General features: G+C 38.7%; 1 protein-coding gene across 6 annotated transcripts in view; it reads right to left on the bottom strand.

The window, feature by feature from the left end:
* Positions 1-15,574, bottom strand: part of GRIA3 (glutamate ionotropic receptor AMPA type subunit 3) — a 155,593-nt gene that overhangs the window by 115,524 nt on the left and 24,495 nt on the right. For all 6 annotated transcript variants that reach the window (XR_012777304.1, XM_075513185.1, XM_075513186.1 and 3 more), the window contains exon 3: positions 6,337-6,576. Coding sequence is in view for 5 of the 6 variants with exons in the window: in XM_075513185.1 (XP_075369300.1) it covers positions 6,337-6,576 (240 nt within the window). In the remaining variant the exon portion in view is untranslated. The remainder of the gene's footprint in view (positions 1-6,336; positions 6,577-15,574) is intronic.

The following is a 15,574-nucleotide window of genomic DNA, read 5'->3' as shown; positions in this document are numbered from 1 at the left end:
TACAGACATTGCTAATCAGTATCTACGACTTTCCATTCTATATAAATACAAATTCTAGGCATTATATGATGGTAAAATCACTCATTCCCAAAAAGCTGACCGTGAAAGAAACAGATCATTTTCTTATTGCACGTAACTATATGAAGTAAGATTGTTCTTTAAATCTAAATAATGGATTTTCTACCATAAGGGTCTTTACACTGTGTGCGTTCTCTATTGTACCAGAGTTTGAAAACTTGAACCTACATCACCTCCTTTCAAGCAAAGCCATGCAAAGATGCAACATTTTGTGGCCATGCTGCAAGTTGCCTTTTGCCGAGATCATGACTCTGAAGAAAATTTCTGGATGGCAGTTACTGGGGCACATGATTCTTCAAATGTACATACCTGTGACGCCTGTTCATGTGATATGGAGGCCAAGCCTCAGCTTGGGAGGTCTTGCCAAGATTAGATTCCCTGCTGTGCATTTCCCAGTATGTAAAGAAGTGGGAAAGGAGAATGAGACAGCTCATCTACATAGCTACCTAAATGCTAGCAATTGATATTGTCTACATGTCACCCCATGATTCTGGGCTGCTGTCCAAAAGAATCCTGCAAAATGAGCCAAAAACCTCAAAAGAATCAAGGTTTGCAGTAACTCTTCCCCATTTTGTCACCTTTGGTGTTTTGTAGGCTTCCAAACACGCTTTGTATGTTCCGTTATTCTTCACTACAGACTGATATTTACAGAAGATAATGTCAAGATTTTAAACCCTTTCATACTTTTGAAAGTGTAAGCAAAATACATTGCATCAACCTTATAGGTGCAACTGAGAAGAATTAAACAGGTAACATACTAGCAAACAAAAATTGTAATTTTAAAATGGAACAAGCCCATGTTTAATTCTGAGAAAACTGTGAGCCAGCCTTAAATCCTTTTTCCTTCATGCAATGGATTCAGATCAGTTCTTCAGCTAGTGGAATAACTCCCCTGCTCTGAAGAATAAACATGTTAATGAACAGCTCAGCTATTGATTCTTTTGACATTTGACTGTTCAGCAGGTGCTGAATTCAGGGTTTACTAATGCTGGTGTAGCTGCTACCACCAGTTTCATTTTTTCCCTTTATTGAAGAATGATCTTTATAAATGAAGAGAAAAGTTCCTGACATGCAGAAAGACAATACAGAGTTTAACAAATGAGCTCTGTGGAGGGAGGAGTTCTTTTGTACCTGTCTGCTGATGGAAGGTGCTTATAAACAGAAGTCAGTCATTCTGAGTTGGATTACATTTTTCATTGCTGTTTCCAGCAGAGACTCAGTCCACCAAAACCCAACACTCCAAAATCCCTAAAAATCCACCAGGTACTAAAAGCAGAGTCTTTTCAGATTCCACAAAAATTAATCTTACCCCAAATGTTTTGCAAAAAATGTTATGTTCTACGTATCAGTGATTTTCAGTGCAACTCTTATTTCATTTAAAAAAAAAAAAAATCCATCAATTTCATTTTGCGGAAGATATAATGAGCCTGGTTCTACATACCGCTTCTTTTATCAGCTCCGATCTCTCATTCTCCAGGGAAAGCAGTACAGAAGTGTCTTGTCCTTTGATAGCAGTAGATAACTAACCTCATTTTGTAAAAGCAGAACTAAACAGAAGAGTTATTCTTTGTCTTCAGCAGAAGCAGTGAATCAGACCTCATTGCCTTGTACTGAACCCAATTTAAGGCAATTTGATGCCTTACGCATAATCATCGAGAAGCTTACAGTTGTACCTCTTTTTGGCTCTTTACCTGGCATTTCTTTATGCAACAGGGTACCAGAAGGTTTTATATTTAAGAGGAATAGGACAGGTCATATTTTCTGAAGCTGTATTTTCAGGCCTTCTGCATCCTTACCCATCTGTTATGTTCAGGTCAAATTTTTGTGTTTCTGTGGCAGTAAGGATTAAAGATGTAATTGCTTTTAAAGCAGATATTTTCAACTCTTCTTAGCAACATAACCTGGGGCTTTAGATGAACACTTCCCATGCCTCAGCCTTCAGCTAGCCAGTGTTAACCAATTAAAAAAAAAAATTAGCCAACAATAACCCTATTTACCAAAGCTTTTTTTTTTCCCCTTGATTGCTAGCTACCTCCTGACAGACTAAATCAAAACCGAATGACAGAAGAATTTCAGATTTACAGAGGTATTTGGTTACAATGCCATAAAGACTATCTATCTGTACCTCTGACTAGACTGAGCTCCCATTGTGTAGGTAGGCATTACACAAAGTTACTTTCCTGTCCTGTGATGACTCCTATGATCTGAAGGAAGAGGAGGAAGACCGGATGCACATCACAGAAATCACTTGGTGTGATTTTGTTTAAATGATCTGCATGATAGAAATCAATGTCTTTGTGCAAAGTTGGTATGACAAATCACAGTAACTTAGGACAAAATGCCAGTGTTGTACTGACAGATGGAAAGTGAACAATCTGTACAAAACAGTGTTTCTCAGGCAAAAATAAACTGAAACGTTACTTAAGAAACATTATGGAAATTTAAATAAACAAAAGCTTTGGTTTTACAATCTACAATACTATTTTTATAATCAAATGAGAAATGCTTCACACTCTCACACAACATTAAGATGACTACGAAAACCACAAGCCTACCTCTCCACACATTCAGACTAGTGTTACTCTGGCCCACTGACTTCAGTGGAATAACCATCTGATTTACAGTAAAGTAAAGCAAGAGGAGAAACAGACCTAAAGACTGGAAATAAACCAGAGGTTTTTGATGAAACATAATCCTCAGCATGAGATGCAAAAGGTGACTTTCCTGACAAGTGCTACCCAAATTCTTAATAGCTTTCTGTATGTAACCCCATCTCATTTCATCCTGACATAATCTTAATTAGTCTTAGTTCTACTGCAGAGAAGCCTACTGAGGCAGTTAGCACCATATAATTAATCAGATATTTTGCACACATCACAGCAACCAACAGTGTCAACTTACTGATGTGAGTTAATACAAACAGAAATCAACCCTGCCTTTCTCTTTCACATGGACTACAAGCATGTGGGATGGAATGAACATATGACTATTTCTTCTATACACTGCTTAATGTCCTTTCTTCCCTTAGCAGCCATTTCCTAATGCATCATTACTCTCTGCAAAGTATAATTTATTTTTTCTTCTGGTACTAGGAGAATAAGTCCAGCAACAGAAAATAATGTACTTCCAAATATACAACGTACACACTAACTCACTGGATTAATAGCTTCATTGCAGGAGCCAAACATCACAGTATTGTGCCTAATGTCACCAAGGGGGAAACCATATGATTATATGATTTGATGGCAAAGAAGCTGCTGCTTAAGGAAAACAATTTTATAAAGCTGATTCTCCATTCTCCTAAGCTTAAACTGAAATAGTTTAATAAGCACTATAAAACCACCAGAAGGTTTATTCAGTTTTGTATGGCATCTGTAATATGCTGAGGTATTTATTAATAGTAAATGCAACGTTTAATACATGGCAGGGTTTTGCTTCAGCAGAACACTGTAAAACTACCTGCAAGAACAATTTAGTCCATAACTAATACTCAACATATGAAAGATGTTTTGTGATTTCTCAGGTTCTCAGAACAAACCAGTGAGATGATAATCTTCATAGAAAAGCAGTATTTAAATGATAGTTTATTTCAGGAACTGACAGTAAACTGCTTAACACCTTCTCTCTAGACTGTTTGTGCCCCAAAGCAGTTAAGCATCTAAGATAGGAATTATTAAAAATTGTGACAGCTCTAGTGTTTTCATTTCCAATGGTATCTCAGCATAGGAACATGTAAGGCCTATTCACTACCCAGCACGAGGAGTCATTCACCATTATTATTGTTCAACCTCTTGGGATGTTTTTTTTTGTATTTGAAGGCCTATCACAAGAAATTAGGCAGCCTACTGGAATTGCCAAATGTTTCAGGTGCTGTCATCCACAATTACTGCTCATCAAACAAAGGAATCTAATGTCTATTTCTCACTACCTCATTGCCCTGCCTCTCCCTCTTATATGAATCTTCTTAATTTATTTTAATGCTGGAAGAATACAGCAATTATAACTCTGATAAGATGGCTACCAAGTTTGTTTTAACCTAACTAAACCAGCAGTAACTGAAGATAATCAACTGTTCATTTTTGTTCCTGTTTTAGCAGATGGCAAAACGTTATCAAACAACAGAAACAAGATATATGTATAGGAAGGACAGACAAGATGTGGTAAGTTTATCCCAAACAACTCAAAGCCCATCATCAAGCTACCTATATGCACTGATGCCTTTTCCATGCTAAAGACACAGCTGTCCTTTATCTTCTAACCCTGAGCTACATTTTATAATCCTACAGTCCCCTGCGCTGTCATCTAATTCAGATTTCGCACTCTGACACTTAGTCTGAATGTCTGACATAACATACAGCTAGCGTAACATGCATGCGAGCCACAGTAGGTTCACAACGTGATTTTGATTAGCAATTGTAAAATCATGAGTAGGATGTGAATGGGAAGTCAAGACAAGGGGGAGAAGGCAACAGAGGTAAAATCAGATTCTTGGGGCTAATTTTGCCAGCAAGAGCTGTGTTTTAACCTATGATTAAAATCTTAGTATGAACAAGGCAAAATGAAGCCTAGACTAAACCTAAACCGTTCCAAAGGGATTAGTCATCATAAGCTCATGATTGGACTGTGTCTACCTAAAGATTGTGCACACTGAGAATTGTAGAAAAATGCAAGTCCGAGTCCACAAGTCTTCCCTCATGACTTCCGTTACTATCTCAGTTAGTCTGACAGTCATATCATCTAGACAAGTTCTAGTGAAACTCCCACTGTTTTGGGTGATTTTTCTAGTGTGAAGTGCCAGATTTCTTATTAGACATGATCTTGGATGACTGATGCATCTCTTTCCAAAGCAAACTTTATTAGCCTTAATCATGGTAAGTTTCATCAGTCCTGGAACATATGACATTTTACTTTATCACATGCTGTATGTTTATCCCATTTGGTCACATCAAACCTTTCTTACTCAGACAAATGGCATATTCACAGGAGGTTTCATTTAAAAGTGGACTTAACCATAAATATGGATGTTTGGGTAGTGGTTTTAAAAGATTTAAAAACTAATGGCATTCTTAACTTCGCCATACTTTCCTACTTGATCTCATAGCTAGTGTTTTTCAATGCTAGAAATATTTAACACCTCCAAATCACTCAGAAAATTCTGAGCTCTTGGCATTCACCTCAAATCAGACTAAAAATTACTTTCTTTCAACATACAGTATGTCCTTAGTTGGGTGATGCTATTAATCTTCAGTGTGAAAAGCACAGCCACTGAAGACTTGATCTTTATCAATATGCAGTAGCCTAGGGTATCAGAACTTTGTCACGGGAGCCAGGAATGGAATCTAGGCTTCTTTGGCTCTATCCAGACCCCTTTCATTTGAAGAATGTCTTGGAATTGTTAGTCATAAAGTTGGTGAGAAGGGCAGTTGCACATCTATCTGATGCAAAAAATGCTACCCAGGTAAAATCTGTAACCAAGCAAACTCTGTACACTCAGAGCAGGTGGGAACAGCTGCTCCACAGAAATACGCAAGATTCCTCACAGAAAATGGTTTCTGATGCTTAGATCTCTTTTTGATAGGATTTGCTACCTTTGGTGCTTCTTAGTAGTTAACAATTGGCTTAAGCATGGAAAGACTGGTTTTAATATGTTTTCATTCAGTAAGATACATCTCTAGTCATTCTTGTCATGTATCTAAATTAATTTCTGGATATCCATGTGACATATCTAGAGCATCTTTTCTCCAGCAGAGCCCTAAAGCATCTTGTGCATTATATTCTTAGACCGTTATTGATGCCTAGACATCTCCAGAGTGTATCTTAGCATGGACTGTCTTTGTCCAGTGACAGGAGAAATGTGCATTTATGTAACATGGTGTGGGATTTGCGATGTCACGCACAGTGGAAGGTCTTGCTTAACAGCCTACTTGATAGTGCCAACTTTATTTATTTTGCAAGGACTCAAAAACCCTGGCAAGTGTTGAGTCTGCGGTTCCATGGAAACCAGGTATTCCAAATTGAATGCTTGCACTGCTAACACTATCCTCCAGCAATGTCTTTACAAATGATCAGTAATATGAAGATGCCTTCTTTTCATTTATCCATTCATTTTGGTTTCTTCAGAATAAACTTGTTTTCTAGGACCATCAGAATGTGCTACCTGCATCCAGAAGAAAATTGGGACGGGCAGCACATACTGATTCTGGTAATACTTATAGCAAGTTATGAAACAGAAAAATCACTTAAAATGATGGTGCTTACCCCGTTCTGTGTCATAGAGGTACACAAACTTTTCCCACTTATAATGAGTCAAGAGACTCAAGATGGCTCCTTTTAATGCTGGCCGCATCTGGATGACAAACTGCACATCTGCATCTGTTGGGAAGCTGGGTGTGACGAAGGATGTGTGAAGGGCTCCACAAAATGACGTCAGTGTGTTCATTGACATCTGGTCATAGAATCCAAAGATGGCATAAACTCCTCTGGAAAACTGTGAACAGACTAACAAAGACAGACAGGGGTGTTAAAATCTGACATATGATGAACACAAACAAACTTTCAAAGTATATTTGAAGTAAGCCTTCTAAGCAATTCTGAAATTATTCTCTATGATGCAGCAGATAGAATGAATTAATGAGATAATATATACTAATTTTAGCGTAGCTATGAGTTGTACCCACTTTGTCATAATTAAACTGGCCTGAGCACATTTTTGATTGTGATTTGTCCTGCTATATTGTTATAATGCATTAATCTCTCCATATTCTTTAAAAACAAACATGGGATTACATTGCTTGTCTGTAAAATACCCTCCCTCGAGTAGCAGCACCTTGAGAGCTCTGTTAGCAGCTACATAACAAATGTCAGGTCTGCCTAAAAGTCAAAACGTTAAGATGTAGTTTTCCCTGGTATCCCACCTTGATTCACATCTGATTCAAAGAAATCTGGATGGTTTATTCCTTTATAGTCCACAGCTCTGAAACCTCTGTATGAAATCTGGGTGTGGCCCTTTTCAGTGAGAAGTTACAGTGGCTTCTCAACTCAGTGTTAAAACCTTTCAGAAGCAATTTGGGAAGTGTATGGCTCATTAATGACAACACAAATGAGGAACACATATTGCTGCTTCATGGGACAAAAGTTCATATCCCTGAACCTGGAGACTTTTAGTCATTAACCATTCTGGTGTCCTGAGGAACTCATCTAGTACCAGAAAATAATAAAAATGCAGTCAAAAGGTGGTTTGTTTCACATGTACTTATCTGGGGAAACACTTCATTTCCCATACTTTATAGAGATTGAACAATGACCATTTTGGACAACAATGAAAGTATTTCAATTTATAAACATGGTCAACTTCATGGGAGTTGCAGGGAAAAGAGTTTCTCTGTTGTTTAACTCTGTAGGAACAGAGCAAACTTCTCGTGACCCTGGGTTCTTTCCATGGAGGGAGACTGCATCAGAGATAGCGAGGAGCCTGATACGTGAGATGCTGGGGCTCTGGTCCATAATAAAGATTGTACAACTGAAATACACTACAGCACAGCAGCACTTCTAAATCAAAACATTTCTGGACTGAGATGAGCAAGTCCCATTTGTAATGAAAATAAGTTTCCCAGAAAAATGTTCATTCAACATTAACAATTTTGCTCATCAAGAACTGGATTGAACAACAATTTTCAACTAGCCCCATTAACCACTTTCGCCAAAACGCTGCATATTTAACTTCGCAAAAAGCAAGGGGAAGTAATTACCGGTAAAGAAGACATGACTTCTACACAGAAATATACAGCATCGTTACTTCTGAAAGTACCATCATGAAACATTTCCTACCACAAATGCTACCATTCAGAATCACTAAAGCCTGTTAAAGTAATTTTAAAAAGGATTCTCCACAATATCAGCTCACTGACACAGCATCATGGATAACACCTCAAATAGGTAGCCAGGTGTGAAAATTCGATTTTCTTCCTGGAGATTCAGATGCAAAAATAGAAAGGCTATTAAAGAATTTCTTTAAGTGTTTAAGCCACTGTAACAGGACATGACTAGTCGTGGATACCAGCAGCAAATAACAGCTGGTGTACACAGAAGAGAGACACATGGGAGGCACAGAGAGGGAATAAGAAGTAGTCATTTCTGAAAGAAAAGTTTGTGGAAGTTCTCAACCACAGTAAAGAAAGGATATAAAAGAAGTTATAATACAGCAAGAATTTATTCCTAGAGGCATGACTGAGGAATTAAATACACTGTTTCAAAAGGCATTTTGTTAAACTATATACCAGCAGGATATAAAGTAGAAAAGCTACCATAAAAATTATCTGCTGAAGTAACAAATAAAAGGCACTAACTTACAGGTGAAAAAAAGGGAAAAATAAAGACTACATTAGGAAGTCTGGCAGTCTCCAAATCATATCAATGGTGTGTAAGCCCTCTAATTCCACGGGAATAATCACTGAAGTGGGGCTAGCACAGCTGGTTGTCCACACATACACTGAGTCAGTACCTCACAGATCAGGTTCCTTTTGCATATTTATTAATGGCCTAGTTTACTGGTTTTTTTATGTAGATTCTGTACTGTGGAGAAAGCAGAGAAGAGCAAGTATTCCAGGAAACGTCCCTTCTTGCAATGCAAACAAAACATCTCCTCAAATGTCTCCTGACCCTAAAAACCCAGTTTTTCTTATCAGGTTATAAGGGTCAGGAATACTTTTGAACTGTGACTCCACTGAAATCTCCCAGATTTGCAGGGACACAGTATCTGAAAAAGAGTCACAAGGGGGCTCAGAAAGCTTACCATGCTATCTAAGTGTAGGACTACAATGAAGAATACAGATTAGCTCTTATTAGGACTGCTTGTTCCTACATCCCATAGAGTCAGTGGAGAGAATCGGTGCAGTGCTACAGGTAACCGGCAGCGGCTGGCTCCAGCATGGACCAGTTCCTCTGCATTGTGCTGGGAACCAGCTGAGAACTGGTCCAGTTTGTGCTCTCTCTTCTTCTTAGAGATATGGCACCTAGGCACTGGGGTCAACAGTTTAAAAATGGTTCAAGGTCTTTGTCCTTTGGACAAAATTCTATTTTGTATGACTATTTTAAAACGCTGAATTATCTATTTTCATAGCAGATTGTGCTCATTTATGTGAAAAACCCATTCTCAATTTGTGAGTAATCTGAGAAAAAAAAATCAGTCTGTGAACAGCCTGACCGTAAGCAGGACCTTACCCAAACAATATCTAATAGCCAACACGGAACTGCTGCTTACATGGAGCATCCCAGCACAAGTGAGAGCTTCTGATTTGGCCTTTCAGATATTTGCAACGTTTTTTTCCTAAAAATTCTGGAGGATCACCAACAGTATCTTCTAACGAGTGCACTCCCCTGCCCAGTCTTATTTCCCCTGATTCAGGTTTGTATTCACTGCAAATCTTTAAGATTTAACACTTTCACAGACTATCTGTCCTCTATTAGTTTTGAAAAATCTTCATCTCTTTAGCTCCTCTGCTTATTTCTTATAGCTTATTCTTCTTGACTATCTATTCTGCATGCACTGTAGGGTGCTAATTCAATTTTACTGGCCCATTTAAAAGGCAAACAAACTTTTGTTTTTATAAGGAGAAGCTAAAAGGCCAATTATCTTCGTCCTCAACGTTCATTTGCATTTTTGAACTCACAATTTTGTTACAATTTTGTAGCATTAGGTCTTTTGTTTAGTTTGTGACCTAATCTCCTATGTGATCAGATGAACCTACTGAACACCCATGAACCCATAGCCATATTGTTATTTGCTTTCCAAAAACCAAACATGTAATTACATTCATTTTAATTACATTATTATTCTAACATCACTGAGCCACAAGCAAAATTTTAAAAACGCTAACTAAACCTTAGCTTTAAGTGCTTTTTACAAACTCCTTTCTATTGACAATCAGAACAATCCTCATGTTTGACTAAGAATTTTGGTATTTTTCCTTAATTAATCACAGTTGATTTATGTTTGTTTTTCCCTATTTGAAAAATGCAGATGGTCAAACACATACTTTGGCTGTTAAAGAAGTGATTTGGACAAATCCTGATGCAACCTCATTCCTCAAAAAAAAAAAAAGGCAATTTTTTGTTGCTGAGCTATGTCTTTATGAAACTGCTCTTAATTATAGTTTAATACTGTGGATGTGCACCCGTTTCCAAGGATGGCACATAACAAAGTTGCTTTATAACCTGATCTGAAAAAGTTGCAACCTCCACAAACAAGAGAGAGAGGTCCTGAGCAGCAGTTATCCAATGGGGGATCATAATAAGCCGTTATTTTGGTATTATGTGCAAGGTGAGTATTTATTAACGGAGACTTAACTCTGGGCTTGTTCTCAGAGGAAGTTAGCTGCCACATGCCATCATTTTCAGGAGAGGAAGGGATGGTATGACAGAAGCCTGTGAATTCTCAAGCATGTCAAGAGAAGATAAAGAACTTTCAGGTCATGAGAGATTGAAGTGTTTCCTGCCAAGGAAGGAAAATGCTCAGAGCCAGAGCGATCACAGTGGTAAGCAGAATTTGCTTAAAGAAAGAAAAAAAAAAAAAAAAGAAAAAAAAGAAAGGAAAAAAAAAAGGCAACCAAAAAACCTAACTCAAATATATAAAAATCTTTGACGTCACTGTAACTCAATGAACCCCAGCCTTCTGTTTTACTAGCAGTTTCATCCTCCCTCCAGTTAAATCAGCCCCACCACAGAAACTTGCTAAGATTAACCAGATGTGATTTCTTTTCACTCAGACCCCAGGAAGGCTCCAGGCCAGAATCTCAAAAGATGCCCCATTTCACACAAGTTATTAGATGTTTTGTGTCTTTTTAAAATTTATTTTTTGCTTTCTAATGGTATTTAGTTCTTCTGCCTTTTAGTGACTGTGAGTATTCCTGACACAGCAAGGTTGTATAGGCTCTGACATTTCTACTGCCTATTGCCTGGAAGCTAAAGTCAAAACTTCTCTGACACTTTTTTTTTTTTTTACTTCCAGTTCTTACTATAAACAACTGAAGCGTTACTAGGAACATTTACAAGTAGGTTTGGATTTTGCTTGTTAAAGAAAATATGTATAAAGCCAACAAAAGAAATATGTTAATGGGAGGATCTTAATACACCATTTCCACTAGATCATATCATTCAGGACTGACTTGTAAAAGTTGGCAGGATCCTCCCAAGCGTGGCATACAGTGCACTTCTGCCCAGGGGTGTAACAGCCTGGTAGTTTTGGAGTCAGGGGTTGGAGGTTACAATACCTCAGACACTATTCCTTCTTCATTACTGATTGTATGGACAAGTAGTTTCCCCTTTGTTCATATAAATTTCTTATAAAATAGGTCTGACAAAATTAATCTATGTCAAAAGGGCACCATAAGGCCTGCTTTATTGATAATTATACAGCTCTCTGGGATGAAAGGCGCTGTAGGAGCACAATCACAACTGACGTTATTGCGCATTGCTCATACCAGTTCCTTGGGTTTGTGTTCTGTGTTTCCCTCAGCTGTGAAATAATTTTATTCCCTCCACTTTCCTCTGCCAGTTGTCTTGGATTCCAGACAATTCTCACTGCCAGCCTCTGCCAACAGACTAATGGGACTACTTTATAATGGAATAATACGCAGCGTATCTCAGAGCAGTTGCTATTTTCTATCTAAGGCTCCATCCCATGACTTCCTTGCTGTAATAATACAAGGGTTATCATTAACGTCACTTCATACGGTAAGCATACTGGCTCTTAGAGAGACTGACAATGACTACTGCTTTCTTTGCCTTTTGTTTTAACACACTGAACGAAAAGGCACACTCTCTCTACCTTAAGCCCTGAGGATTTCAGCACAGCAGTGGCCTCAAATGCAGAATGGGCTACTTTTGGGGGGCTCCAGGCAATCAGACTTGAGAGCTTCCTTTAAAAACAAACTCATCATATTAAAAATTAAAAATGAAGTGAATTGCATTTACCTGTGGCCAATAAAACTAGCTTTTACATTTAAATTGTTAGGACACTGAATTCTGTCAAGAAAAAAATATTCCACTGAGTTGTTTAAAATTCAGCTGAGAAAAGAAGCATTTCTGAAAACATCAATTTCTGAAATGGTTAATAGTGAATATTCTTGGGGGTGGGAGGGAACCAAGGAGGTTACAACTTGGAATTAGATACAAATCCTCCTGAGATATTGGCTATAACATCACTTCTCATCCTGCCTAACAAAGGATGTGCCCGTACGAACATAAAAAAATCCCCCCAAAACAAAAAAAAAAAACAAACCACCACCAAAACCCAACCCAAAACCTCACAGCAGAGCGCAAAACAAAATTATGATTTACTCTTGTTACTTCATTTATGGCAACAGTTTTCTCAGTGATGTAACTGCAGTGTGTTTTATCTAGTTCTTTTTATAAAGAACTACTCAGCTTGCTTCGTTCGATCTAGTGCCTTCATCAAACATATACACTTCCTTCAGTTTGCATTTCTTTTTAGAAGAGCCAATAAAATAAAAACAGTACATTCAGGCACTGGGAGGGGGGTATTATTAAATTGCAAATGAAAGGCATAAGGATTCATCTATTCATATTTTACAAATCATTTACGGGAAAGCAATCCAAAATAAACGTCCAGATCCAAGCATCCCCAAACATTCTCTGGTCAAGATCCTGTTCCAGATAACTTTTGTCACCCTATCACAACTCCATTATGTATTATTAAATGAGTCTTTATTTCTTATCTGCTTTTCAGGATGACTTTGGAACCCTGATGACAATTACCGCTCCTGGGTGCTGGGTGCTGTACAAATACATTAGCACAACCTTGGTTTCCTTCAGTGTGCTAAGTTATTTATGACATCCATGACTCAACTCAATAAACTTTACACATTTTGGCCTTTATATATACTACTACAGTCAAATAAAACCCTAACAATCATATAATAAATATATTCACAGCAAACAATGATCATTTGTGTTCTTCACACCTGAGACTCCAACTCGTGTTTCGTGATTAATCCCTGCAGAAACATGGGCAGTGTGCATGCAACACACATATGTAACACACACTGGAGTTAAATAACATGTTTCCATCTGTGCTTCAATGTCTTCAAACCATTTGAAATGTTTTTCATTTTTATCTAGTATGTTATGCCAGCATGCTGTGATCACTTTGGATTGTACCTATATCTCTTATTTTCTGAAGCAATTTTTCTAAAAGTGTTGGTCAGAGGAAAAATATGAAAAACCTTATTCTTTCAAAAGTTATTCAGTGATAAAACACAGGGAAATTTAGCAGCCGTTTACTTACAGGCAGCCAATATACTCTACTAATATGCATATTCTAATAAACACTTAGTAACATTTAATAGTTCAACATAAAATCATGAACGTTTCTATAATTTTATACAAACTAATAAGAGTTCCACAAGACATTAAGCACTTTGCCTTGGAACAAAAAGACATGCTCAAAAAAGTGTTTTTAATGTGAATTTGACAAGACATGGTAGACCAGGGAGTATCCAAGTAGCTATCGTTATCATCTTCAGAGATGATCTCTCTCACATATTTCATCAATACTTTAAACAACAGGCTAAGAGAAAAGCAAGCATTTTGTGGTATGGAGAAAAAATAAATAAGTCACACCCATCAGAGAACGGCCGCATTTCACAGTTGAGGATGTCAGGCAGAACGCAGGGCTGAATCCAAGCGCAGCAGTTACAGGCAATGCTGCGCCTCAGAGCTGCGAATCAGCAGCAGCTATCTCCAGCACTCCGATGCACTGAAGGGATTTCTTATTTCATTGGAACATCCCAGTATGGAGGAAGTAAAAAGGCAGAGGCATATTATTAAATGTATGCTTGTTCAGCAGATCCTTCCCTAAGTGATTTCAGAAGTTGACTTCATTCTGGGCCACTGTGGTGAAAGGCAATAAATCAAAACAAGGCTCTGGCAGTGCGATGAAAGATGAGCTGAGTCTGCTGAGGTGGTGCCATTTATAGGCCTGTGGGGATATATTACAGAGCATGAGACAGAAGAGGCAAAATGGCAAACACACCTGGAATCACTGAACTGGGCAAAATTCACCACAAGGTAAAGGCCATGATTAAGGTTGTCCAAGGAGAAAGGGGATGCGATCGCCAAAACAGCAGCTGTGCAAGCAGCCTCCAGCTCTGGAGGGCTTCCGGTTGGCTCTCTGTATGCAGAGCATGGTGCTGGCCGACAGACGGCCCACTTTACCCAAAGCCACAGTCCCTAACACTTTCCTGGAGGCTCTGCAATAGTATTGCAGCAAGTGCTGTCACTGCGAGTACATCTCGGACCAGTGGACTGGATTTCACATTTCCATATCTCCTCCCCCTGTTTAGTCAAGGTTTGTGGGGCTATGCAATTCCCACCCACTCCTCGTGTCCCACTGCTGTCAGCTTATCAGTCTGAGAGACTTCAGATCAGTCAATGCAGAAGAGGAAACAGAATGGCTGTGAAAAGCTGGCTTCAGCAACCAGGGAAATTATTTGAAGATGCTACTTAGGGGTACAATCAAGTACCCACCAATGCCACTGGAGAAGCTCCCATGGACTTCAGTGAGAGCTGGACTAGAACTGAGAGGCCTATTCAGTACATTGAAAGGGCAAACTACAGAACTGCAAAACCAAAATCCCACCTCCCCTTACAAACAAAAAAGCACCCCCCTCACCTAGTTTTATTCTTGGTATCATTTCTATCTGCCTTACAGTCCAAAGAGTCCTAGCTACCAGCCTCCTGGACCTACACAGTCACATCTGACAGTAATTCACAGACCAGTACCCTCAGCTAAGCCAGTGCCTTATTTACAGGGAACAACAAGAATATTATTCTGTATAAATTATGCATAATCACTATTTATCAAGCTGGGTTAATTGGCACATAACAAAAGAGTTGTCTGGTGCACAGCTGAATAATGTGGAAGCCAAAATTGATGGAAATGGTACAGCAAAAGCCTGATTGCGAAAGAAAAGTCACATTGCTACGTGTTAATTCTTAACTGACTGCTGCCCTTTCAGAGGAGGAGGGGGTGGCCAAGTGAGGCAGGCCTAGTTTGAAATTATTTGTTAATCTCAGAGGGTTTGGACAGATTGTTGTAGCTTTAAATACTGGTTCAAAGTCTGCTCTCAGCCAGCTGTATAGTGAAATGGTAACCTGGTGCAACTCCATTGCTTTTCTGTGCTCCATGAGACCCTGCTACATTCACCAGCAGAGAACAATCTCGTTAATCATCAGCAACAGCATGAGACCGTGGCCTGCAGGGGTGTATGTGATGGTGATAGAGAAGTGGGATTCTTCCTATCTTCTCCTGACAGAGAAGAGCTAAATGCCTCATACCAAAGCCAGACTAGCAGCCCTTTGGTTCTACTCAAGAGATCATAGAAGTCCTCATCAGAAACCTAGTGTGTCATGAGACAGTGGCAGCGCGGGGCAGCACTTTAATTTCTCTAGAACCGTACACACCTGAAGAACCACAGCT

This window comes from Mycteria americana, chromosome 10, assembly GCF_035582795.1.
Source record: "Mycteria americana isolate JAX WOST 10 ecotype Jacksonville Zoo and Gardens chromosome 10, USCA_MyAme_1.0, whole genome shotgun sequence".
In the NCBI taxonomy this organism is placed as follows: domain Eukaryota; kingdom Metazoa; phylum Chordata; class Aves; order Ciconiiformes; family Ciconiidae; genus Mycteria; species Mycteria americana.
Note: the sequence above shows the minus strand (reverse complement) of the source record. Positions and strands in the feature narration are given on the sequence as shown.